Source organism: Molothrus aeneus, chromosome 6, assembly GCF_037042795.1.
Source record: "Molothrus aeneus isolate 106 chromosome 6, BPBGC_Maene_1.0, whole genome shotgun sequence".
NCBI lineage: Eukaryota > Metazoa > Chordata > Aves > Passeriformes > Icteridae > Molothrus > Molothrus aeneus.
Window position 1 is genome coordinate 31,725,094 of NC_089651.1, and position 27,377 is coordinate 31,752,470.

The 27,377-nt window shown below is 34.0% G+C and overlaps 1 protein-coding gene across 1 annotated transcript in view; it reads left to right on the plus strand.

The window, feature by feature from the left end:
• The window catches only part of LOC136558342 (formin-like), a 122,717-nt gene that overhangs the window by 71,687 nt on the left and 23,653 nt on the right, over positions 1-27,377 (plus strand). Inside the window, exons 11-13 of the mRNA XM_066552721.1 lie at positions 1,246-1,305; positions 3,284-3,404; positions 14,614-14,706. Coding sequence (XP_066408818.1) covers positions 1,246-1,305; positions 3,284-3,404; positions 14,614-14,706 — 274 coding nt within the window. The remainder of the gene's footprint in view (positions 1-1,245; positions 1,306-3,283; positions 3,405-14,613; positions 14,707-27,377) is intronic.

Below are 27,377 nucleotides of genomic sequence, written 5' to 3' on the forward strand. Positions count from 1 at the left end.
TGAAAACTCATAGGGTCCAGTTACTTCAGGGAGATGTGAAACCTCAGAGATAATTGGTAGTCTGTATTTGAAAAGGAGAAGAATGCAGGGTCTTGTACACTTGAGCATTAAGGTATTCTTCCTTTGTCCTATTATTCCCTTCTCATGAGTTGCCAGCAAATACATCTTAACTGAGCTGAATTCCATGAGCTAAGGTAAAGAGCCACTGCTAAATACCTCTTATTTCACATAAAAGTCATTTATTGTCATATGAGCTTAGAAAGTTACATTTTATAGAGATTTTTTTGACCTGTCAGTAATGGCTTCTAAAATGTTGGAATAGACTCTTAAACATGCAGGGTGGCTTTTCCTGCATGACAGCAGTGACTTACTTAGTTAAGAATTTTGCTGGTGTATGATACTAATAAAATATAATGTGCTGCAGACTCTCATATAGACAAGGCAGCTCTGTACAGGAAGTCAGACATTGTTCACATACAAATGTTTGTTCTGATACCTGTCAATATAAAATATGAAAACACGTCCAAAAAACTTCAAAGGCATTCCAGATATAATTCCCTATATCATGGTTCTTTTATATTACTGAATGTAATGTATAACTTTTCCTGAGTTCATCTGGCCCATGCTGACCCAATGACATGTAACAAAATAAAATACTGTTTACAGTTGTGTGCAGGAACATGGAAATGGTGATTCTATAAAGTGAGAATTAAAATTCATATTTATATGGTAACAGGGCATGAGGTATACTTCTTAGTTGAATGCTATCTGATTTCAAATTTAGAATAAAATATGTAAGGTATCTGTGCCTTTTTTGGATCTTCCTTATAGATGATAGAGACTATAGGAACCAAGAAATTCTTTTCACAGAATTGTATCTGAGGTGACTGTAATATTTAGTTGATACTATGTTGAAGAGTAGTATTATTGAATAATATTTTTATTTGAGTTAATATTATTATTCTGTAATGCCTTCTATTATTACATAAAAAGCTTCTCCCATGTATTCTTCTCGGCATGTATTTTTTCTGGTATTTAAAACTAAAATAAACTCTGAATCCAGTAGTGGTACGATGAAGTTGCTGTTGTAAAAAATCAAATGTTTTTGATCAGTAATGCTACGGCTAAAAGAGTATTATGAATCCTATTTCTCACAGCAATATAAAATAATAATTAATTTAATTTTAAATAGAGTACATTTGCACACTGAATCAGTGTTAATCATACATTTTTAATTTTTTCTAGGACAGTGGTATTAATCTTGTGGATTATGTTGTCATATACTACCTACGCCATTGTGATAAGGTAAAGGATTTGCTCTATCAACCTCTCCAAAACTTAGTTTCTTTAAGAGATGGTGAAAGGGTTTGTAACAGCTTTATAGAAATCTGAACATAGTACATCAGATGGGAAAATAAAATCTATTTCTTAGGCATGAAACTTGCTATAAGTTTCAAGGTAAGACTAGAGAAAATTTTACCTTGGTTGTTGAGAGAACCACTGCAGGCAGTTAGCTGTGACTGTTGCAGACTGGACAGGTAGTCTCTCCAGCCCTGCCTTATTACATCTGGGTGGCTGAAACATTGTAAAATTTCTTCTGATGTCATGATATTGGAAGGCAGAAGCATGATTTCTCTCTTAGGACAAAAAATGCAAGGACAGGTTGGTATTTTAAGATAGGTGGGTCAGCTGATGGGGGTGAAGTTAGGGGTTAAAATGCTGCTGTAAGTTCCATTCTATTGTATATGATACTCCTCTCTACATGCATTTACATGTATTATATACATTAATATATTATATATATGTATTTTTGGGGGTTTGTTTGTTTGTTGGTTTTTTGTTTTGTTTTTGGTTTTTTTTGTTGGAATTTTTTGGCTTTTTTTTGTTATTGACAATAGCCAAACTTACTGAGTGGAAAATTTGAACTATTTTATTTTGAATGAAAATGTTGCTATTAAATTATTTTAACAATGATTTTCAACAATTTAAATTTATTTTTTTATTTTTTCTTCTTTTTTCTTTAAATTCTTACATAAGGTTGTTGCATTGATGAGTTAGTAGTCCTCAGATATATAGATCTGTATCAGTATTCTTTCTTTAAGTTTTTTGGGTTTGTTTGTTTCTCTTTCTTTTTTCTTGTGTTTTCTCTTGTTGGTATTTTTGTTGTTTGGTTTTTTTGGGGGGAACTGGGATTTCTATACTTTCTAATGAATTTATTAAAATATTTATTTAATAAAATATTTAATTAAGTTAGTTAATATTTCTGCAAACTTCCTGCTATACTGTAATTTTACCTCAGGGAATTTTGTGAAACAAAAGAGTGTATCTTCCTTGAAGGAAATAAACACAGTGCAATTATCATCCATTGCACTTTCTCCACCAAAATGTTTATATCTTTATAATAAAAAATTATTCTTTCCTCATTCACTAAACGTTTAGCTCTCCAACCTATGAGTTTTCCTTTATTACAGATTGAAATCCATGCAGGCATATGCATATTTCAAACTCAGCAATATATGCTTATACTCAGCAAAGTCATGTTAATACCATTTATACATACTTTACTTCCTAAAATTCCACTGGAGATATTGCTTTGAACCATGTAAAAGTTTTTTTGTTGGTTGGTTGCTGGGTCTTTTTTTATTTTGTTTTGTTTTGTATGTGAGGGGGTTCCTATTGGCTTTGTTTGTTTATTTGTTTTACTTCTGATTGTTTTTTCTTGTTGTGCTAAAAATAAGGTATATAGTTAGGGGGTCCATGCAGGCTTTAACCCCTGTTATTTATTTAGCCACATAAGCATTCAACTGTGTATTTTTATCTGTGTGAAGTGCTTCAGGAAATATATGAATAGGGTTTCCAATTTATGCTTATAAAGTGTGTGTGTTTTTAATGAATTGTGAGTGAAACCACAAACGTTTGGCATAAGATCCCTTCTTGCATTAAAATGGGCATTCCTGTTATCTTTTTCTAAGAAACTTCTAATCCCTTATCTAAACCTTTATTAACATAAAATTGACTGAAATGTTCTGTGTTTAATGTTGTTTCAAAATTTAAATTGAGCACAGTTTGCTTTACAACATCTAAAAGGAAGTTTCAATACTCAGTATGGTTGATATTTAATCTTGAATGAGATGTTGTTTTAACAAGAATGATTTAAAAGATGTGATTTTTGTAATTTTATAACACTGTTGCATAGATGAGAAGTTTTTAAAAGCTACTTATTTCACTTTAAATGCATTCAATTTTCATAGAGGCTTGTTTGTTTGTTTGTTTGTTTGTTTAGGAAGCAGGAACAGACAAGAGTATTTTTCCTTTACCAGAACCACAGGATTTTTTCCAGGCCTCCCAAGTTAAATTTGAAGACCTAATAAAAGACTTAAGGAAACTGAGGAGAGATCTAGAAGGTAACTGGGAACTTTCACATTTGTTCTGCTAACAACAAAGTGCCATTTAAAATGTGATCTTTATGAGGTTTTCTTATTGCTAATTAGGTTTATAGTGTTGATTCATTTAGAGTTTTTACACTGTGGCACAAATTACTCACATAAATTAGAAAGAGAAAAAATTTAACTCATGACTTAATAAAAATGAAAGTAGAGATCCTGAAAAGTAATTTTCCCTTTTACAATCAAAAGGCCCCTAAAGAAATCTTTCTGAATATTCCTTCAGTTATGTATGAATTTTTCTCTGGCTTCTCCAGAACTATGTGTTTAACTGTAGATATCTGTTAGCTCCATAACATAAATACTTTCTTCAGTACTTGTATAACAACAATTTAAAAGCTACAAGAAAGAGTTGAATACTATTAATGCAGAAATAAAACACAGCTTGCCAAGGCAGAGCAAAGGGAAATGGAAAGCTCCAGTTCAAAATATTTTCACCCTGGGACATAAAATAAACATTTAAAAATGTTTATTATAAAGAGGGGCTCAGAAACCCAACTCATCTATCAATTAAGGTACTGAGTGGAAATAAAGTAGGAAGGGTTGTGCTCTTAAATATTTCACACAGTTTCTTTTTTATTTTGTTCTACATGTAATTTTCTAAAACAAGTTCAAGAAATGATGACTGAATATTTTAAGCCTTTTCCTTGTTATAGAAAAGTTTCTACTTTACTAAGGGAGTTCTGTGTAAAAGATGGAGTTTAGGAAGAGAATCTGCATAAAAACATGTAAAAACTTTTACATTTAGATTTACATGTTTGCACCAGCCTAGAAGAGTCCTTTTATAATCAGAATTGAACAAGATAATTGTTTTCAAATTTTTTCAATGAAAGGTGCTGAAAACCATTACAAAATAGTTTATCCTTACATCTAGGAATTGCTGGATTAGGTCACTGCCATCCTTAGGATAATTCCAAAGGTTAATAGTGGGAGGAAAGTATCAGTTGTTGTTTGTTCGACCCAGGCAAAAGTGAGTGCTCTATCTCCTCTCATCGCTTGGCCCTGTAAGCCCCTTGGCCTGCCCTCTTTTGGGCTAGTTTTTTACAGAAACATGATCTGTGTTTGATCTTGTACTTTTTCAGCATGTAGTCCTGCTGTCATACATCTTAGTTGAGCAGGAGCTGCATTGAGGCTGGAGCATTCACATCATATTTGTTCTACCTTACAAAGACACAAACAGCAAGTAGGAAAAGCTAAGCTCTTTTACTCTTAAAAACTTCAGCTTTCTTGTAATCACTGATTTCTGTCTTCTAAACCAAATTTTTGTAGGTATTTATAGCAAATCTAGAAAAATTGTTATCTTGAGGTTGTTTCTGTAATTCTTTGTAAAGGTGTGTGTTAAAGCCAGTCACAGCAATTAGCGCACAAAGTTAATGACAGCAAAGATGTGAAACAAAAAAGGTTGTGGGAATGTTTTCAGAATGTTGGTATTTTATCACTTAGAATATGCAACAGATTCTAACAAGCTTTCCTGTGATTGTTTCTCTTACATTTAAACAAACAATCACATATATAAGAACTTATCTTTTTTTAAAGATTCCCTTTCAAATTTTTTTCTTCAGTTAATGCTCTAGTTAATTTTTAAATCAGAATTTTAATTGAAGAGGTTATAATTTTAACACGTACAACAAAGATTTGATGAGTCTCTGTAGTTTATTGTAGCCATTAAAAAGTTGTGGCTGCTGGCAGAATACCAGCGAAAGTCTAAAGCTGAAACAGATGTGAGTAGCAGAAAGCAAGTCCAGGGAAGCGTCGGGCCCAGCTATCCAGACAGGCGCGGCCCTTCAGATGTAAATAATTTGAACAATATTAACTGGGGCTGCCTGTGTTATAGGGTACATTGGATTTGTTTCACAGTTTGTTGGCTAAGGTAGTCTTGAGCAGATTACCTTGGAAGTAGGATGAGACAAAGGCAATAAATGGGAGAGAGGTTTTCATCGTGTCATTAGGTAATGAACTAATTTTCCTGCTAGTGACTTCCCTTTTTTATGAGATTGGTAAGAAATTATTTTAAAAAAGAAGCATATCACTTCTTGCAACTGAAATGGAAATTTTGATAGTTACTTTTCATATTATTTGTCATTTAGTATTTAAAAAAATATTTGACTAGTTTATCAAGGCATTCATTTATGTTTCTAACATGGACATTAACATAGGAAAGATGGAATTATCACGACTGTCATGTCTTATAAACCTTGTGGTATAAACCTCTGGTTTGAAATACCTAGACACTGTGGAACCAAAAGTTCAAATCTAGATGGAGTACAAACCCTTTTATCCTTTTCAGATAAACAGATTGAGTTCCGTACAATTTGCTATTTTTAAATCTTTCAGATTAGACTTTAAAGGTACAGGCTAACTTTACTCTGAAGGGATTAGACTGAAGTTAGATTCAGGAATTCAAAAAGGTTTTTGGAGAACCTTAATCCAACAGGTTTTTAAAACATATTCCAGAACAATCTTTTTAATCATAGGTGTTTTAGGTTAAAAAGAATGAAAAACGAAAATATGCATTTAATATAGGCTTTTAAGGGGAAAGAAGTGAATATTGGATGGTAAGATGAAAATTTTAGTGAAATCTGGTTCCACTCTTATATCCAACTAGAAAGAAATGTCTGTAAACTCAGGTTTTCACTCCAGGTCTGTTGGTGTATTTCCAAGGCTTTCAAATATTACCTAGTATCATAAGCAGATACATTTATTCATTTAACTCATGCTAGCTTTGCTAGCTTTGCTAGCTTTCAGTTAATGTAGAGTTATGGAAAGAAATGGTTTTACTTTGCTTCAGTTTGTAAGACTTCTTATTCCTTGTCTAGGGCAGGGAATGATTCCCACATTTTTCTTTCCCTGTGACCAAACATGATTTACCTTCTAATTTGAACAATGCCACTTGGTATTCTTGAAATTGGTATTCTTCTGGAATAAACACAGAATGTTTTAAATACATCATCATACGAAGATACTCAGAAAGAAAGCCACTTTACCAAAGTTTGATAGACTAGTATAAGTTTTACCATGAATCCTTTTATTAATCTGTGTCTGAAGTTGAACAATTTTAATTAGTTGCCCTGTAGATTGTTTCCATCTGTCATACTTCTTCCTCTTCTTTGTAATACAGTACATAAAATTTTAAAATTTTGTGCTGCTCTGTTCCTCAAAATAAAGCAATATGAGATGCCTCCTGTAATATTCTGTGATGTTCATTGTAACTTTTTTTCTATTCTTGACAAATGAAACAGCAAAACTATTGAATTGTCAAAAATGGAAACCAAGGTAGGCCCATACTAAGGATTTTGAAAAGTCTCTTCTTTTTCTCATAATTAATTAAATTTAATATGAGAGAGATTGTAACATTCTGATTCCATTGAAAATCCACATATCCTTTACTTTCCCCTCCTTTCATGGCCACCAGTAGAAATAGTGGTTGCAATTTTCATACTAATATTTTTTCAGTACTGTATATAAGTTTTAAATTTTATTAACTTAATTGTGTGCGTGAGTATATATGTAGGTGTTTGCAAACACATATGTGACCAAAAAAAATCTAAAATAAAAAGACAATTGCTATACAATTGCCAGTTTGAGACAGAAGACGTGGTTTTATATTGGGCACCTCTTAACCTAGTTGTTGACAGATCTGTACCTTTCATAATAAGTATGTAACCTCAACTTTTCCCCATTTACATGGGAGAGCTTCACCAAAACTTAAGTTTATGACAACTCCATTTTATAAAATTGCATAATCCTTATGAAAAGATTAAAAGGGAAGTAAATCTATGCAAGAAAAGTTGAGAAATTACAATGTTGTGTTGGCCATTTTCACACTGGTTTTTATGCAGAAGCATTACAGATATCTTAAAATGATAGAGAAGCGCAGTTTGGTAGGTTGGAATGTACATCTGGAGGTCCTGTGGTCCAGAGCCTTTGAGCAAAAGTAACTTTGTATTTAGATCAGGCTGTACAGGGACAAAGTCATCTCAATTTTGGATCTAAGGATGGAAATGGCAGCACGTCTCTGGGCACCTGCTCCAGTGCTTTATTTCCATCTTGAGTACTTTTCTTTATCCCATGTGAGAATTTTTTGTGCTGCAACTTGTGACAATTGCTCAATTTTCTTTAGATGTGCATTCCTGAAAAAGTCTGGCTCTGCCTTCTCTCTAGTTTTTCCTTAGATAGTTGACATGAAAATCTAGATCTGCAGCCCGCTTTCTCTAAACAGGACTGAACATACCTGGCTTCTCCTGCCTCTTCTTCAGGTGCTTCATTTAATTTTCATTCCTAAATGTCATGAGAATATAAATAGTTTTTTCAGGTATTAATATATATTTATATAGTATAAAATATATTCTTGTTCATAGAAACAGGTCCAGTGGACTGGATGTGACTAACAAACACCATGCCAGTCGTGTCACTCTCTTAACACGGTCTCTCAGCATGGCTGATTAGACCAGACTAAACTGCTGCATATACACTGCTCTCATTCAGTGCTTCTTCAGGTAGCTGCGTATCACATTCTATTGCAAAGCATGGAAGAGAATTAAGAAATAAGAAATGGATGGAAGTTGAAAAGGGTCACTCATTTGCCATGCTTTCAGCAACTATTACTTTAAATAGAGTCAAGGAGGAAACTGCAAAAAGAAAAATAATCAGTTCATGCAGACTAAAACTCTGATTTTCCAAATTTAAAGTACTGAAAAACATCTAGATTTATCAAGGATTAGAAGGGAATATATTTATCAATAGGAAAACATATAAAGGCAGAAAAGTTTTGTTGATAATATTCCAAGAAGTTAATTTAAAATTCCTAAATATTTTTTCCCATCAGAGTCCTCAAACTGAGTGAAAAAGTTTTGCAACAAAATGTCCCCTAATTAACTATAGCCTGGTTTTGTTCTAGAGATTAATTGATTTGATGGCTTATAATTTATTTAGGTGGAATTATAGATTTAGTTCATACATAATACAGCCTATGGTAAAGTCTATTCTATGGACTAGAGTTTTAGTGAAATTACGATACAGTAATAATCCATAGTGCAAGGATTACAGTGTTGAGGGGTCTATTGTTTGATTTGCTTGATAGACAGTAAGTTTACTGGATCACATCAAGAAAATTCTAAGCATTATACCAATTTTGAGTATTAACTTTCTAAATAATTTGTAGAATCAAAAGTTATGTGTTGATAAAAGGTGGTTGCTTATTTATTAGGAGAATAGTATTCCAAAAAGTATCAAACATACTCTTCTAAAATATTTTCAACCAATTGAAGCCTTAGTCTAATTTAAATTAAATGTTTTAAGTCAATTTAAAAGAGGGGCTTTCTCTTCCCAGCAGGAGCAGAGAAGTTGTATGATAATTTACAGGACATACATAATTTAATTCTCATTGTTGCTTATATGGTCTTTAAAATTGTGGAAGTGCAAGCAAATAGAAATTTGAACTGGGTGGTGGAATATGAGGAGCCAAATAGGTATATGTGTTGTTTCTCTGGGCAATAGCATAAAAGAAGCATATTGTTTTGTATGTGGTTTCACTGTTTTTGCACAGTCCAATATTTACATTATCTGTTTTGAGGCAACGCAAAATCGTGTAAGGAAAAAAGCAAAGCAAATAGTCTTTTGCCTCAGCAGGATGAAACATATTTCACTTTGATTTAGAAAGATCCAACACAGGCATTTAAAATGCGTTTTCTATATCTACATTGGATTTGACTTTACAATAAAACTAACTTTTTGACAGTGTTCCACTGGTAATGTTCATATGTGAATACATTTAGTATAAATTTTTCTAGGTAGATAATTTCTTAAAATTTCGTTAGATTTTTTAAGTTTTGATAAAAAGAATAATATGCAATGGTTTAAATGGTTTAAGCACTCAAATATATAATAGAGAAGAAAAGCAATTATGTTTTTGAAGACTTTATTCCCTGAAAGCAGATGTCTGCATGTGTGCTCAAAGGCACAGGGAGAAGGCTTTCAGTTGGTTAAACAATGGCATACTGTTAACTTTTTTAGTATATTTTTTCCTTTGGCTGAAGAATTCTCGAAAATGTCTTGTTAAAATCAATCTGCAAATGCTAAGATTCTAAAATTAATCTGGGAAATACCTCACTTATGATTTTCTGTGCACTTTTTTGTGTGCCCTTTTAAATAAATAAATAAATACATGTGTGTTTCTTAAGCATTAGTTACACAACTATGAAGGATACATCTGGGGGGCAGGTAGTGTACATCTGGGAATGGGAGGAATACTGTCCCTATCAATGTGTATGATGGATAATGAATTATGTAGTTTGGAGAGTGGTAAGTACTGGTGTTGGGAGGAACTGTGACTTCATGTTTATGGACCTCATCAGCTTTTCCTCTTTGTGGAGGTATGCAGTAAGAGACAGGACAGATTTCTGCTAGAATTAAGACAGTCACATATCAAAGATTGAAACTGCATTTCTTCAAACTGTGGGGTGCAAATTAGTAGTAGTGGGGCTAATAGGCACTTTGTGAAATGTTCCTGCTAATATTGCTGGTACTTTATGAATTTACATGATTTTAAATCTAAGCTGAATGCTCAGCTGAACCAAACTTCACCAACTTGGTGGAAAAATTAATTAGATCCAACTTTATGATCTGTCTTGCACATAAAATCAGAGATCCAGCAATAGAGAGCAAAACAGATCACTTCTCTGGCTTTTACAGTTTCAGCTCATAAACTGTTTCAGCCATTTCCCAATTCTCTTATGTCTGATCCCTTATTCAGTACAATAAGTGATAAAATGTTTGAAAGGTCTTTTTCTTTCTTAGCACAGTAAAAATCTTAGCTCATCTGATGAAAATATTATTCTTGCTTCTTAAAAATATTGTCTCCCTCTCAATTACCCACACAAGACTCTTCAGTTTTAAAATATTCTCTTTTTTTGTACTGTTCAGAGCGAAGGGAAATGTTTCAGTTTCTCAGCAGATTCTGCTAGCTCACAGTTCTACACTCTTGACAGATCTTAATGATGTGTGGAGTTCTGTATGTTTGGATCTTGAGACTTAAAAAGTTTCTACTAATCATGGGTACTGGAATCACTTAAAGGAATCTTTCAAAGGCTTGACTGGAAAATTACGAGGCTTTAGTCATTATAATCATTTATATGTACTGTTCTGTCCCTTGCAGTGTGCTTCTCTGCTGAAGGGTGCCCTGAATGTAAACTACTATTTCAGAAGGAGTACATTAAGCAGAGGCTCGGATATGTTGCTATGGTGTGAAAAATATTTAGTTTTACTAGCAGTCTTTTTCATTTTTCTAAATGTATTCCTGGGAAACAATTTTAACAGAAAGGTTTTTAAATTATTTGTATAATATGTTGGTGTCCTTTCACCAAATAAGGAGCTAAAAGAATTTTAGAACAGTTGAAACTAAGATTGGCCTGAAAGTTCCTCTGTATGCCATCACTAACTCTAAATGTTCAAAAATGTTGTTGAAATTATAACAAGAAAAGCTCCCTCAAAAGACAAAGGTGGAACATCTGATCAAACTTGTGCGAATTGTCAAGATGTCTGACTCATTCAGAGCAGGTGAACTTTTTAAACTCTTTTGTATGCCACTAATTCAATTATCTCATTTTCCACATCTTAGGATGTGTCACTGAAATGTTTTTTCCATCTCATTTATATGTGGTAGCTAGAGCACCTAAACAGGTGTTTCTGTGTGTCATGAGGAAATGTGTTGCAGAGACTGACTTTTGACTTATTATGTTCTATCCTCTGGATTATTTTTTTAAGAAAAAGGAATTATTAATTTGTGAAGAAAATAACTTTATATAGAAGCATTTATTCTTCTTTATATAGAATATTTCTTCTTTTAAATTAGCTGAGAATATCTTCACAGAACAGTAGCTATACAAGCAATTAGTAGGTTAGAATGGTGTATTCAGTTTTATGTGTGCTAACACTTTTTTGCATTAAATTGTTGGCTTTCATTTAAGGCAGCAGAGACTGAGCTTGAGAACAGAGTGCTACCACAGTCTGATGCCCATTTATGCTTTTCTCAGATAGTTTTGTCTCAGAGAATTTCCCGCTCCACAGCATTTCCATCTCTGCTTTATTCACAGGCGTCTGTATTAGTCAGCCGTGCTCTGGCTTTGGTGGTAGTGCTTGAACATTTGTGTGTTCCTATTATTGGCATGTACTGATGATCAATATGGGTCCAAAAGGGCAAATAAAATACTGTCTCTGAAACTTTTCTGAGTCAGTAGCAGCATAGCCTCTTGCAGATGGAAGTTAAAATTCTTACCACGCTCCCACAGAATCAAGATGAATCTCTTGCCTTTTGTACATTATTTAAAATTCTATCTGAAAAGAAACTTACATGCAAGTTTGTACAGAAATGCAAAAGCTGTAGATAGTGCAAAAGGCATTCAATTAATTCCATGTGAACAGCTCCAGCGAGTAGGTACCAAGTGCATGTAATAACAGGAGACTATAACCAGATCCTGCAGTGGTGTCCAATGGGTAAACATGCGTCTACACCAGTAACTATTTGTTTAACTTGCAAAGTTGTTTCCAAACAAGAAAATAATAAAGTAATACCAAAGGAACTAAATCGTGAGAAAATGATATAGCACTTGCTGAACAATATAAATTTATGAAATTTGTCAGAGGTTTATTAGGATTTAATTTGGGCGTATAGATCCCAGTAGCGTAACACGTTTGTGTGCTGTAAAAGATCATGGATTCTCTTGCACAGAAATTTGGGATTATTTAGCCCTACACTGAATTCATTTGTAGTATTATTTCAATTGCTCTTGGAAACAGAAAAGGCAAGGGCTCTAAAAAAGAGTTGTCAAATAGTAATCCTTCTGTCAAAGACATGCTTGCATTGTAGCTGAGTGGAAGAGCGAGCCTAGCAGTGTAACCTGCCATGCTCTGAACAGACACGAGCAGGGCAGCTCCAGCAGCTTTCACAGAGGCATAACTCATAGGCGATAGTGTCACTGACAGGTTTATAGGAATTCATGGTGTTGATACTTGGTTTTGCTGTCAGACTGATTCCTGTAAATGCTACTGATGGGTTCTGGTGAGTAAATAGTTAGTAATTTACTGTTATCAACTTTAAACTATTTCTGGTTTTGCGTTTACTTTTAAAATGGTGCTTAAAAAATTCCAAATTGTGTCTGATTGACACAGAAATGCTCTTTACATGAAAGTTTGTTTATGAGCCATGATTCTTTTGACAGATTTACAAGTGTCTGTGGAGTTTTAAGACTATTGCCCAATAGGCATTAAGTGAGAGACATTCTATTTTGTAAATATTTTCACTTATATTGGGGATTTTTAAAGAACTTTTTGAGCCAAGTACTGCATTAAATCTGAAGACAGTGGCAAACTGATAATCAGCAGTTTCCAGCTTTGTTTTAATGTTTTGCTAATGCTTTCCATTTCTGTGGCCAAGATTTGTAGTGGGTGAAGCATGATGTACATCCAACAATTTGTAAGGGCTTTCAAATACTTTTGCACACTTGTATTTTCCTTTTTTTTCTGCAATAGCTCATTTAGAAATAAACAATTTTCAAAATAGCATATTACATTCAATTCCACTAACATACAGCTCATACCCAGGAGAAGAACCAAAAGTTTATTACATTAGTGGAGAATCTGCATCTGTTTGAACTCAGTAATGCTGAAACAGGTTTTTCATTTTCTCAAATGATTATTTTGGAATGGTGAGAGGAGAATTGTCTGTATGGTGTGATAGCTGTCAGCTTCCTCAGAATTCCCTCAGATTCCTCAGAATTTCAGAAAGACATTTTTTCAGAAAGAAGTTTTTTATTATGTATTTAAAAGAGGGAATATGATGTGTTTAAATCACCACTCCATTCTGCCTACTTTCTGGCATACAAACAAATATCCATTAACTCTGCTCTGAATCATTTGAAAGATTTGTCATATGCTACCGGATACAAGACCATAGATTAAAGATAAACTTAGACTGTAGCCCAGGCCATTTTACACAACCTGCAGTTTGAGTCGTGGAGGGTTGCTAAATTAAAATATAGTCTTGGGTGGGAATGGGCATTTTGCTGTAAGAATTGACGAAATGTATTTCTGCTCTCAATTAATTGAAAATCTGTGATTGTTTTCAGTACGTCCTGGTGGTCCAAGGGTTTATAAGCATAATACTACTTGCATAGTAAAATGCATCTATTTTCAACCTTCCCTTGACTTTTTACACTACATTGCAAATTTAAATAATGGAACATTTTAATTACACAGGCTCAACTTCCATTTCGACAGTTTTACATTAAATTTTGTTTAATGGTGCTAGCAATATGGTGTGGATACAGTTCAGGCAGTCAAACTGTAAGTCTCTGGTTTAACTTCAAAATAACTTTCCATCTAAATGTTGCTTCTTGGAAATGAAAAATTGTAGAAGAAAACTCTTGTACTGGTTCATAAATTCAGTTGCTAAATGGAAAGTAATTTCATTTTGATTTCTGCCTTCTGTCATCTTTAATGTGGAACCCTGGAATGCACTAAGTTTATTAGAAGTTCTAGGCCTGTTAAAATTCATTAACAAATGAAATTAAGTTTTTCAGAAATTGCCACGGCATTGGTTCTTAAAATAGCAGATAGATTAAATAGTAAACAAATTCCACTTAAATGTAAGTTCACTTTCTTACATACTTCAGCTGTTTCATATGATGGTCTGGGGATCGAATACTCAAGTAATGCTGAATTTCTGCATCTGTTTCAGGAAAAATAGTTGAGTATGGGATGCCTGACATTGATTGATTAAAATCAATTCAGATACAAAGGATGCTCCACTCACCACAGAAACAGACCTTAAAGCTTTCAATATACCATTATATTTACCATTTAAATATACCATATACCATAGAATTAGTGTGTGAGGCAAGCTGTGTTATTAGCAAGCCCTAGCACACTGCGGGAGTTTTAGAACAAATTCCTTACTAAAGACAAATTCTACTCTTTAAACACATATAGAATTTTTTATTTAGTATGCTTGACTAGCATTTGTATTTCTTATTTTAGTGTAATTGCTGGATTCCTTAGTGCTTATTTATAACCTCTAAAGTAAATTCAGGTGAGTATTTAGATGTAGGCTCCTATGGTGCTGAAATCTACTTTTGGTACATTTCTTCTGTCATAAATATGTCTCATCTTTTTGTAGCCTCTGAAAAGCAGATGAAGTTAGTTTGCAGAGAGTCTTCTGAAGAACATCTCCAGCCCTTCAAGGAGAAATTAGAGGAATTCTTTCAGAAAGGTAACCACATCTGAAAAAAAAATCTTACTGCCGAATAGTGTAGTGGTTTATAAAGTTATGTGTAATGTAAGCTACATTAAATATCTGTTTCCTCTGAAAATTCCTGTGGATTACGTTCCTAATGGGCCTAATATATATTCATATATGTCGATATATGTTATACAGATCTTCGACATCACTTGTCAAAGCTAATCACTCCCTTGATCTCACCCATTTCCCACTGGTTATTTTGTGCTTTGTTCTTTATTATTATTTGTAGGCAAAATGAAAAATATATTAATCACAGACGAAATTTATCAGAGGGAATATAAAGCTTCAAAGACTTAAAAAAGACAAGAGTGAAAGATACTCTTTTAGAGAAAGTCCACATATATACATGTCATCTTTTCTCCCTAGTGTGGGCTCATGAACTGACTTAGTTTAAAGATTTTTGTCTTGCGTGAGACAGAAAAAAGCATTAAAAAAGTGATTTACCAGGTTAGAGTCTGGAGGCAGTGGGTGAAAACCAAGGTGCAATTTGGTGCTCAACTGAAGATAATGTAAATGCAGGTTGCTGTTGAAAACAGCAGTCCTGCTCCTCTTCCTGTTTCTCATACTGTGTTCCCCATCACCTGCTTCTGCCAGCACCATTGCTTCTGTGGTTGTGGAAAATATATGCAGGAAGAGATTTTCCCCCCTCTCCTTGTAGGAGTACAATCTTCTTGGATAAACAAAAAAAATCTGTATTTTTGACAGAGATATTAGAATTGTTAAGAATTTCATTGTATTTCTCATAGAAATGGTGAACAGTTTAACAATTTTCTATCTGAGAAGTCAGTTAAACTATCTGAATCTGCTCATCCAGACAGAATATTAGTGATCATTCAGCTTATTGTAGTAATTTATTGATTAGCTTAATCCTTTTTACGAAGGTTGTCCTAATGTCTTTTTAATAACTTTGTTTCATTAGGCAGTCTTGTGTAAATACTTTGACAATTGAAAACAGCTTGTTTCAAAAGTAGCAGTTAAATTATACTGGTAAATAAGCTGATATTCTCCTTTACCATTCTCCCAGGCCATGGTGCAAGTGTATTTGGACAGTATTTAAGCAGCAAATTCCTCCTCACAGAATTTTTAAAACAAAGAATGTAATGGAAATCTTAATGTCACTCCAGGACAGTTTCATTGTCTTTTTAATGTATTAATTGGAAGTTTTCACTTACAGTTTAACAATAATATCAAGATTGAATTAGTACTAAATATCCAAAATATTGTAATAATCAATTTTGCCCAGGTCTTGCCAGGACCCTGACCAAATGGTGTCTTCCACAAGGGTATCACAGATTCTGTAATTCTTGCTGCATCCTGGATCTCACAAGGACTCTCGTGGTGTGTGCAGTTGGCAGCTTAGCACCACTCAGCTGTTTGCTTGCTGCCCCTCCATGGACAAGGAGAGGGTGGAAGGTTGAATGAAAGAAAACTAGTAAATTGAAATACAGACATTTTAATAGGGAAAGCAAAAGCTGTGTGAACAAGCAATGCAAAATATGGAATTCAATCAACTCCTTCCCATCAGTGAACAAGTGTTCAGCTATTTCTTAGAATCATTAAGGCTGGAAAAGACTTCTTAGAAATTATCAAGTCCAGCCATTAACCTAGCATTGCCAGTTCTACCACTAAACCATGTTCCTATGCACAACATCAACACTCTTTTTGAACTCTTCCAGGGATGGTTATTCCCCTACTCTTCTGGGTAGCCTGTATCAGTACTTGATAACCCTTTCAGTAATGTTTCCCAACATCTAGTGTGAACCTCCCCTGACACATCTGTCCTGTCACTTGTTACCCTAGAGAAGAGACTGACCCCCTATGCTCTCTGGGAGTTGTAAAGGGTGATAAGGCCTCTCCTGAGCCTCCCTTTGCCCAGGCTAAACACCCCCAACTCCCTCAGCTGCTGCTTGTTGGACTTGTGCTCCAGACCCTTCCCCAACTCCGCTGCCCTTCTCTAGACACTCCATCACCTCAAGGTCTCTCTTGTGTGAGGGGCTTAAAGCTGAACGTGGGATTCAAGGTGTGGCCTCACCAGTGCCAAGTACAGTGTGTTTTATCACTTCCCTAATCCTGTTGGCCGCAGTATTTCTAAGTTCCATTTAGAACACACATTTCTAAATTTCACGTTACCAGGAAAGCACTATTTCATCACACATAACCCTGCTTAGGAAGACAAGCATCAAAACTCTGAATTTCTCCCCTGCTTCCTCCTCCTTTTCGCAGATTTATTTCTGAGCATTATGTTCTGTGTTATGAGTTATCCCTTTGATTGATTTGGCTTGGCCCCTCCCAACTTCTTGTTCATCCCCAGCCTACTTTCTGTAAATCAGCATTAGAAATTGAGAAGGCCTGAATGCTGTGCAGGAGTGTTCAGCAACAGCTAAAACATGGATGTGTTATCAACACTCTTTTGGTCACAAATCCAATTTGCAGCACCATAGGATTCCTGTGAAGTTACCTCCACACCAGCCAAAACCAGCAGAAGGAATAGCAAATCATATCAACACAGTCTTAAAAAATAAAGACGACCCAGTACCTGGTTTCTCCTGCAATACTGAGCTACCCTTTTTATCATACTCCACTTTCTTATGCATGGAATATTATAAAAGTACCCAGTTGATATTGGAAGAAGAGTAGTTCTGCTTTAGATAAAATTGCAATCGAATTGTGCATTATCATTTCAAATAGAAAAACATCCTCTTCTAAATATTTTCCTTGTTTATGCCTATTGATGTGAAAATTGAGATATATTTATCTTTGTCAGTGTGACAGAAAATTTTATCCTCATGTGTGTGAATAATGTATATATTTTTTTAAAAAAAGAGAGAGAGAATACATTCCTGCAGCTGTCCTAGGACAGTAAGTTCTATATATTACATTTATTGGGACACTTTTTAGTGAGCTCTTTTGTATACTAGAAGGAGAAAAACCACCTGGATTACTCACTTGTCCACTTTTTCTCATGTTCTCTTGTTCTTCTTTTGCTTTATAATTTTATGCTTTATGGTATCTAATCAGACACACCTAATTTTATATCATTTACTTCTCATCTTTTGACATCTTAATTCTACCTTATTCTGAGATGAATTTTCAGTAGGTTGTCAGATTCTACAATGATTGACTCTATTTTTCTGTCAGTCACATGATTGATTTGAATCTTTATAATGGCGGATGGTACTTTCTGGGGCATTAGAATGGAAATCTTTTAGAATTCCACATTAAAGATAGGGAAAAATAACACAGAAATCCATCTTGATTAATGGCACTAGAATAGGTGTTGGACAAATGTCAAGGTCAGAGGTGTGTGCAAACTCAGCTGCTTCTCTGAAATTAGCTGATAATACTGAGCATCCAATAAGCATCTGTTTTCAGTTTTGTTTGTTTAAGAAAGAGTTGTGGCTGCTTTAGCAAACATAAGAAAAAATTGTCTGTTATCTTTCTGCCAGCTCACAGCAAGTATTCAAAACTCAGATGCTTTTCTGAACCTTGTGGCTTGAAAATAGGGCTGGAACTCATAGATATTGAGGTTTTTCCCACACGCGCAATTCCCATAATTTCTAGCCAATATGAATTTGGAAATACTGTAAGGAAAAAAAATCCTGGTTTGCTTGTACTGAAGTGTTTACATTTCCTAATTATAATTAATACCAATTAAATCTAATACTTGCTGTGTTGTAACAAAAAACACTGAGAGTGTTATGGAGACTGACATTCTAAAATGCTAGAGGGGATAAACTGTACTTCTGCTGATGTCAGTGCTGGTTTGTATAACTGCATGTAATGTAGCCCAGTGCCTTCAGCAGGGAATTAGGTGCCAGAAGCTTTGGGTTCTATTCCCAGTTTAGCTACTTTATATGTGATGGTAGCAGTTGGTTAATATCCTTTTCAGAGAGTGCCCCTCTTTCCTGATACACAGAATGTTAAATAATGATTCTTGCTAATTTTTGTAGCGAAAGATAATCTTTGTCAAGTACTTAGTGAATCCCACATTAAAGACATCTTGTGTAAACTATCTTAATGCTTCACTAGCTGTATTTGATATTTCTATGCTTTTTGGAAAAGGCTTAGATTATTCACAAAGTTGAAATAATCTTTAGTAAATCTAATTATGTGCAACAATTATATTAGTTTTCCTATAGTATGGAGAACTACCGATTATTATAAATTAGTATTCACTTACTGTATTTCCATTGAAATTACCATGTGGGGTGGTTAAAAATATGTTCATAATTATTTTCCTTTTCAATTGCCATGATATGCAAGAAGGTCTTTGAAAGTATGAAATTATTGTATGGTCTGGAATGCTCTTTAGTTCATTAAATTCTTGCTCAGAATTTCTTAGAAGAAAACTCCTCTTTTGATATGAAACTATCTCTCACCAAAAAAAAATCAGAATACTTAGATGACTATGAGAAAGAAGCAAACTACTCTATTTTGAAAAGGAGAAAAAACAATTTTTGTTACTGCAACTGTGCAGCTCACTAGAAGGGCTATTAACCATTGGTGTTTTCCATAGTGTTTCTTATTCTCCTTGTGCATTCCCTCAAGAATAATACAAACGAGAAAGTAAATGACATACAGGAGTAGGTGACTAATGTTAATTAAATTTATTTCTTATTTAGCCACCTGACTATTTCATCTTGTTTGTCCATTCTAGTAAGTGTAGAAATAATTAGCGCACATTCATGCAAGATCTTGCAAAATATGTTTCCAAATTCTTCTTCATTGGGTCCAGGTCAGAAAGCATGCAAAAACTTTAATCTGGGCTTGGGTTCCTCCCTCATGAACTGGAATGTGAAAATGATGTCTTTGTAGCAGTTAGCATAGGAAAAGCATATCTGCTTCTCTTAATTTCTCTGAGAATAAAGCATCTTGATGATGAAGACTCTGCTACTACTCTGGAGTAGAACAGAGTAATTTATTTATTTAATTTAGAACAGAGTCAGGGAAGTGAGTAGTCTGATGTCGAAACAGAACAGTTTTGAATTTCATTAGTAGTGGAAAGTAAAGCTATTTGGGAAAGGTGCATGATACACTGATGTGACCAAGGTAACAAGCAAGATAGAGAAGGAGTGATTTGTAAAATAGAGTCATCTATTGAGATTAATCCCAAAGAAAAAGAAATTGTCCTATGTTTAGAATTCTAGCCTAACGTTTGGGAAACACTGGTTAGATTAATTGCTTTGCTATAACTGCTGTGTGTTGTATACTATATAAAAGGTCAATATTGTGCTATCTATGGGACTATGCAATAGAAAAAACAGTCGTAGACCAAACTAGTCACCACAGCATTATGTCAGGAGCTAGTGAGTTTTTCATACAAGCTTAGCAACATATGAAAACAGTCCAGAAATCCACTTTTAACTGCTGAGTGATTTCATCTTAGTAATTTTAGCCACGCTGCAGTAGCTACCTGGGCATGCATCCAGTCCAAAGCACTTTCAAATGGATTTCTGGCATAGAACAGGAATTTTGAGCCACATTTCCTTATCTGCCTGTTGATGTGCACCACAGAGGATTATTGAGGTAGTCCATTGGGAAAGAAGATAAGAAATAAATTCTATTAAGAAGGCCATGAAGGCTGGAGCTGAGTTGGGGCTGTTCAGCCAGGAGAAGAGAAAGCTCTGGGGACACTTTACAGCATCTAAATCTGCCTTCCAGTATCTAAATCTAGAGCTGGAGAGGGCCTTCTCACGAGGATATGTAGAGATAGGGAGAATGGCTTGAAACTGAAAAAAATGTAGGTTTAGATTAGATAATAAGAGAGAAATTCTTCACAGTAAAGTTGGTGAGGCACAGGAACAGTTTGCCCAGAGAAACTGTGATTTGCCCCATTCCTGGAAGTGTTCAAGGCCAGGTTGGATGGGGCTCTGAGCACTTGGTTTACTTGTTCCAACCAGCCCATGGCAGCAGAGTTGGAACTAGATGTCCTTTAGGGCCCCATCCAACCCAAACCATTCTATGAGTCGATGGTAAATGAAAGCAGCTGGCCAACTTTGAATTTCTTTTTCATCATTTCCTACTAGTTCCTCAATATGTAAATATTCTCTCCAAGATGTTGTTCTTGTGCTATAGGTGCTCATACATGGTGAATTATGCTTCTCATCTAGTAGCATCTATTGTATTAACCCTGGAAAAGCAACCTTTTATTAGTTTATAGCCCCATACATATTTTGGGTGTAGGAGGATAATAGAATAGTTTATTATACTACAGGAAAAAACTATTTCCACTCAAAATTGCTGCTTTTCTCTCAAAGCAGTCTATGAAGTATAAAGCAAGATGTAAATGTCATTTAGCAGTAGTGAATCAGAAGTCAAGAACACTCCAAGGCACCATTTTTCCAAGATAAAATAATACTTCTTTTTTCTCTCTTACTGTCATCAGGACATACCTTTATACATCTTACTACAGTCAAAGATTAGGAAGAAAATTGCATTGTCACTTATTTTCTTTCATAGTGTGACAATATTATATTGTTTTTAAGACAGATACAGAGATTATCTTTTAAGTTGTTACTCAAAGCAGTTACTTGGTAAAGCTTGTCTGTAATGACATCTCAAAATATCAGAAACCTCTGGGAGCTATTTAAAATTCTTGATTCTCTGCAATAAAATTACAGCTTTTCTCTCCAAGAACATTAACAGAAATAAAGAGAAATGTTCTAAAATTGTATATGAAATTATCACATACTTGTCTTCCCACTTGTGTTATATTCCTCTGCTCTAAAATACATGTCAGATTATGGTACTTATGTTGCATTTTATTTGTTAAGCTCTTGAATGTTTTAATGCCGAACAAGTGAAGTAAGACAATCAAGAATCATTTTTAAGAACAGTGTTACATTTCAGTAACAGCTGTCTGTTAAAATACCATGTGTACATAACAGCAGAAGAGCAATAGCACTTGCAAGGATCTTACAATTGACCAGATTTTTCTTACCTGCAAGTGTGAAGCTGCTTCTGTCAGCTAAAAAATTTATCTCTGAACAGATAACCATTCCTACAAAGCATGAGACTCTTCCAGTTTGTGTAACTATCCACTCTGCATATCAAATACTGCTTCTTCCTCTTGTGAATAAAATGTACAGATATGAAGACTTCTAACTTCAAAGCTTTATTTCTGTTCTACTTATCATAACTTCTTTTTCATTTCACTTGTTTTCACTGAGACGTTTTATTATCTCTGCCACACATATGCATTTCTCACATTAAACAGTGTGGGAGGATATTTATGTCCAGTGTCAAAAATGAAAAATATGTCATACTTCCTTGCAGTGATAATGTTTGCTTAAAACTTTTTATGGTTCCCAGCAATGACATTACAGACCAGGCAAAGTTTGTGTTCAGATCTGGAATGCTGTTTTATATGCCAGGAGCAGAATTACTTTAATCTTTCAAACTTTGTGATAGATATAACTGTTTTCATCACTCAAAAGATTGTCATACTTAAACAGATGAAAGAGTGATTTACATAAATTGGCATGAGTCTGCAAAGTACAGAACCTTACTGCTGGGTACTCTGAGATCATATAGTTAGACAATAGCTCCAGTCCATAAGACACCTAATAAGTTGTCCTGGAATGTGATTGCATCCATATGCCTCCTAAGTAATGCAATATTGACAATGAACTGATTCAAAGAACAAGAATTTGCTCTGAAGTGAGTATTTTCTCCGACACTACTAGAAGAACTATCAACATCAAAGTCCTGAAAATTGGTGTTGATTACAGCTATGACTTTTCAGGAAACTTTCAATTTATTATTTTTGAAGCAGATGTACATCAAATTACTACAGCCAATTTCACTATATTACTTCTTACTATACAGATTGGAAGACTATTTTGTATTATGAATGTAATTTAGAAAAACTGGTAATTGAAAATGCAATGGTCATCTCCTCTTAGAAAACAAGAAGGAAATCTCCTCTAGAAAACAGTTCCTTCCAACTTCCTTTGAATTTGATTGTGGCATACTGAATTACCATGGCTGTTACAAAGTCATCGGCATGTCATGATAGAGAAGGATTAATAGCAGCTAAGTGACGTAATGAATGTTAGTGTTAATACCCTTGATTTAATACAAATTTATTATGTATATGATAGTTATAAAATCTATTCCTAGAATTACTGATGCCTTTACTATAACCACTATCAGCTATCTGGAGTTCAACATCCTCTTTAAATTCTCATTGTAACCTCTATTTTCTGTTAAAATCCACTGTATTTCTTCCATTCTCTTTATCATAGGCGTAGAGGTAAACAGAGCTGTAGGCTGTATATGATGGCTTTGCATAGAGAGCCTATTAGGCTTTTCTTTTTGTCCAGCTGGGTTTTTTTCACTGTACTCTTAGGAATCTCCTGCATGATCTCCTATTTATCTTTTTTTCCTTTTGTGTCTTCATTTTCTGATATTCAAAGTCAGAATTGAACAGATAGAATTTAAACCTTGTCAAAGCTTTGTCGAAGGAAATGAAGATGTTCACTGATTCATTACTTTAGATTATATAACTTATGAGCAGTTGTTTACATACATGGAAGACACTACTGCAAGGAAAGAGCAGAGCCAAGAATTGGAAAGGATTGGATAGAGGAGATTCATGCACTTAGATAATGAAAGGCTCAAACACATTTGGTCTCAAGAGACCCCAGTCTCTTAACCTCACAATGGTCACTTTTACCTTGTGTTTGTCCCTTGTGCTCTGTGATTTCACACCATTAAGCCTGGAAAAGCCCTTCAGTGCACCATATCATACAAACTGATTATGACAATAGCATGCTTAATCTGGTATGCGATTATGTGGAATTTCTCTGTAGACTTCTGTAATTTTGGTATGTTAATACTTTTTTTCAGTCATTTTTTGGACCTGTGCAAGCACATGAATATCGTGTTTTACTGTTTTCAAGCATGATTGATAGAAAATACTAGATACTGAACATTTCATCAAGAAATTGAAGCTCTCTGTGTTAGATTCTTTTATGGTGTGAGCTCTGATTTCTTTTTAAGCAATAAGAACAGGTAGAACCTGCAGTCTTGTTGAACAGGATGGACCATTGTTTTGAGAACAAAAATATTAATCACAATTTTCATAGGGCAGTTATCAGAAATTTCAAACTAGTTAAGGACATAGCACCAGGTTGCTACTAAGCTCTCAAAATAGAGGAATGGCAGAGTAAAACCATATGGATAATACAGTATTGTGAGATTACAGCTGTGATTAAAGACAGACTTCTCCAAAATGTAAAGAAAGGGTCTGATTTCAGGTCGTCATTCAACCTTTCCTGTAACTTCTCTGATGCTTCTGTGTCTAAATACTTCAGATGCCAGGGCAAGATATTTAAAAATTTACCTTTGCCCTGTGAAGAGCCTTTACCATGCTTTTGAACACCTTGAGGTGGAGAAATCAGAAGTTTTATTTCTCTTAAGAGATGTATGTATGAAATTAATTGGAACAGTACTTCTTTCATGGCATATAAATCAATTCAAACTTTTTAGCATCAGAATTTTTCAGCTATCTAAACATTGTTCCAAGTCAACCATTTTGAAAGTGTCAAAAAATAGCTTTTAAGTACTTCAGCTTCTGAACTGACTTCAGGATATAACTGTTTGTACAAAGCATGTATATGAAGTCCTGGGAATGTCTTACAGTCTGAAATGTCCCTCCACAAAGTGTTGCCATCTCTGGAACAGAACTTGGTATTACAGAGGTTGTTGGTGCCCCAGGACAGGCAGGGATACCCGACTAGACACAACAGTGTATCTTCTCTGGCCAAGCAGAAATCTTCAAACATCAAAAAGTATCATGCTAAAAGGAAAAAACTGCTCTATAAAATGTGTTTAGTTTGATTATCTATGGAGTTATCCGTGCAGTTTGTCAGTAAATCGTAGAGTGTGTTTCCTTAACTTCAGTTTTACACAAAGGGCTTGACCCACCATTGACTTGAAGTGGAATTGGATAGGGCATATGTTAAAGATTATTAGGCTTTATGCTTCAGGAATTCTTCCCTTACATGTAATTGGGCAGCTCCTAGACCAGAGAATCCGCAGGTTTAATGAGGAGAGCTAATTCTATGATGTCTTTTTGAAATAATGGTGGGGAACTTTGACTATTCTCCCTTGACTGTTCTTTCTTTTAAATTCCAGTTATTTTTCATTGTAATGTAATTTGATATGGGTTTGGTTTCATCATGAATGAAGTAAATTATCTCAGGATTTAAAATTTCTTTCCAAATTTCTGAAATTTTTTTAAAGTGAATTCCCCTTTTAAATACTTGATGTAAAGAAGATTCTGTGGTTATAGATGCAGTGAACCAAATTCCAGTGTTTGTTATTACTTTCATCTGTGTATGATTTATTAACTTTTTAATTTTTTTAATTAATTTAAATTTAAAAACTTTCTTGTTCTAATAGAGACAAAAACTAAGAGGAATTAAGCTTATTATGACTGTTTTATTACAACATAAGAATTTAGATGCAAATTATTCATGTTAATTATCTTTTTCAGAAATAGTGTTTGTGTGGCTCAATAGACAATATCAAATCAAAATGGAAGTCAAATAAAAGCTTTAACTATTACTACAATTATATTTAACTCTTCTACTAATGGGAAAGTTGGGATTGCCTTTTGCACAGATCTACTGCTATTATTGAGTAAAAGCCATTTCCAAGAGATAGGAGGTATCTCATAAACACAGAGGTAATAATAAAGGCCTAGAGGTACAGCAATCACAAAGTCTGCAGTGATGTGCTGAGCTGGTGCACTCACATTCCCTGGTCTTGTTATCCAATACTTATGTCCTCTTCTTTCCTTTTATATGAGAATAAACGTATACATATTAAAATGTTTCCATACACTGCAGGGAAAAAATTCTGTCCTCCCAGGATAGAGTCAATAGAAAATAAGCAAGCTGTAAAACACCAAAATAGATCAGGTAGATGCAGTAATAACCCTTGTTATTTTCCCAGTCTTAAATTAGGCTGAGATTTATTTTTTTATATACACGCTCATTTTTCTCATCATGGTTGTATCTGAGTACTTTCAAGGAGTGAATCAAATGACCTGACTAATGTGTCACATACGCTTTACTTTTCCCAAGAACTCCCCATAAGGAGAATAGTAGGTTTGCAGGTTTTTATTTAGAAATAGAGAGATCCTATTTTTAAATACAGTCTTCTAAGTGTTTATCACAGAGAAGAAAAGCTCAGAAAAATATCAGTGCCTTGTATTTCCTTTTTGAGATGACCTACTTCTTATTGGCTTTCAATAATCATTCAACTATTTAAAAATATGGTCCTTGGTATAAGAATGGGCCAATCTTGAAAATTTTTACTTCTGCTTACAAAAAGACATTGTAGTTACAGATAATCTGGATAGTTAGTTTTCCCAGACACAGACTGCAGTTTGGTGTTTTTTGTTTCTTCATCATTAAAAGGAATCCTAACAAAATACTTTTTAATGTTAGTATCCTGTATTTTATTTGTGGTAAGGAGAAATACTCCAGATCCAAGTTTGCCTCTTTTTTTACATTTCATTTCAAATTACAGGTTTTTCAAACTAGTATCTAGATAAATTTTCCTACATAAATGGAAGTTCTAGAAAATCTTTGAGTGAAAAACAAGAATCAATGCATTGTAAGTAGGAAATAATTTGACAAATATTTGTTGTTTCATAGAGGAAATTACAATATTTTTTTAAGAAAGTATTGAGCCTATAAGTATTTTTAACTCTTTGCCATAACTATTTGTTTAGAATTTACGTATTTCAACAGAAGGAATTTTTCTATTGTTGTTGTCTTTAATTAGAATTAATAAGACACCCATGCCTTTTCATAAAAGCATATGTGATTTGAGAGGAATATATTTTCTTCGTTTTTGTTCTTATTTAATTCTATCTATTTAAATATCATGTTCCTCAAGCTGAATCTTAGGGTTTTACACTAAATATGAATCTTTCTAAACAGTACTGCTGTTGGTTACAAATTTAGAATTTGATTGAAAGATTTTTACGTTCTTGTTTAATGCATACAATTTTTTTTCTTAAACAAGATCCTGCTAGGTGTTCTTCAAATTCAGTTTTGATTCAGGTGTTAAGAAGACTAAATTAAACTTCAGAGGCTAAACTACATCAGATTTAGTGATATTAATAGATAAATGTGGGTAAGTTTGCTGTATATCTCCTCATAATTAATCTATAGTTTAAAAAGACATTTTCAGAGAAAGGGGTGTTTATTTGACACATTTCTCATCATTAAAATGCAGTTACAGATTCTAAAAAAAATAGGAAAAATCTACCTTAATAATTTCACCTTGCTTTTAAATGTGAATATCCAATATCAATACTTAGGTTTAATTTGTTTTTCATCTTTATTTTATTTACTCTCAAATATGGTTAGCTGTGTATTTGAAAATCTATAGTCTATAGGGCTGAGCAAAAAGGGAAAAGTGATTGTCATACTTACAAGCGACACATTTTTAGAAGGTCAAACTGATTCAATTCATTCTCAATAATGTAGTTTTTCTGTTCATGCTTTTTATTGACAGCCTTTGTTTCTTAAAGAAACTTCATTGCTATTTTTCTGTTTAAAGAGAAACATAGCAAAGAAACAGATGTGTCCCATATAAAATATGCAATAAATCTTGTTTCA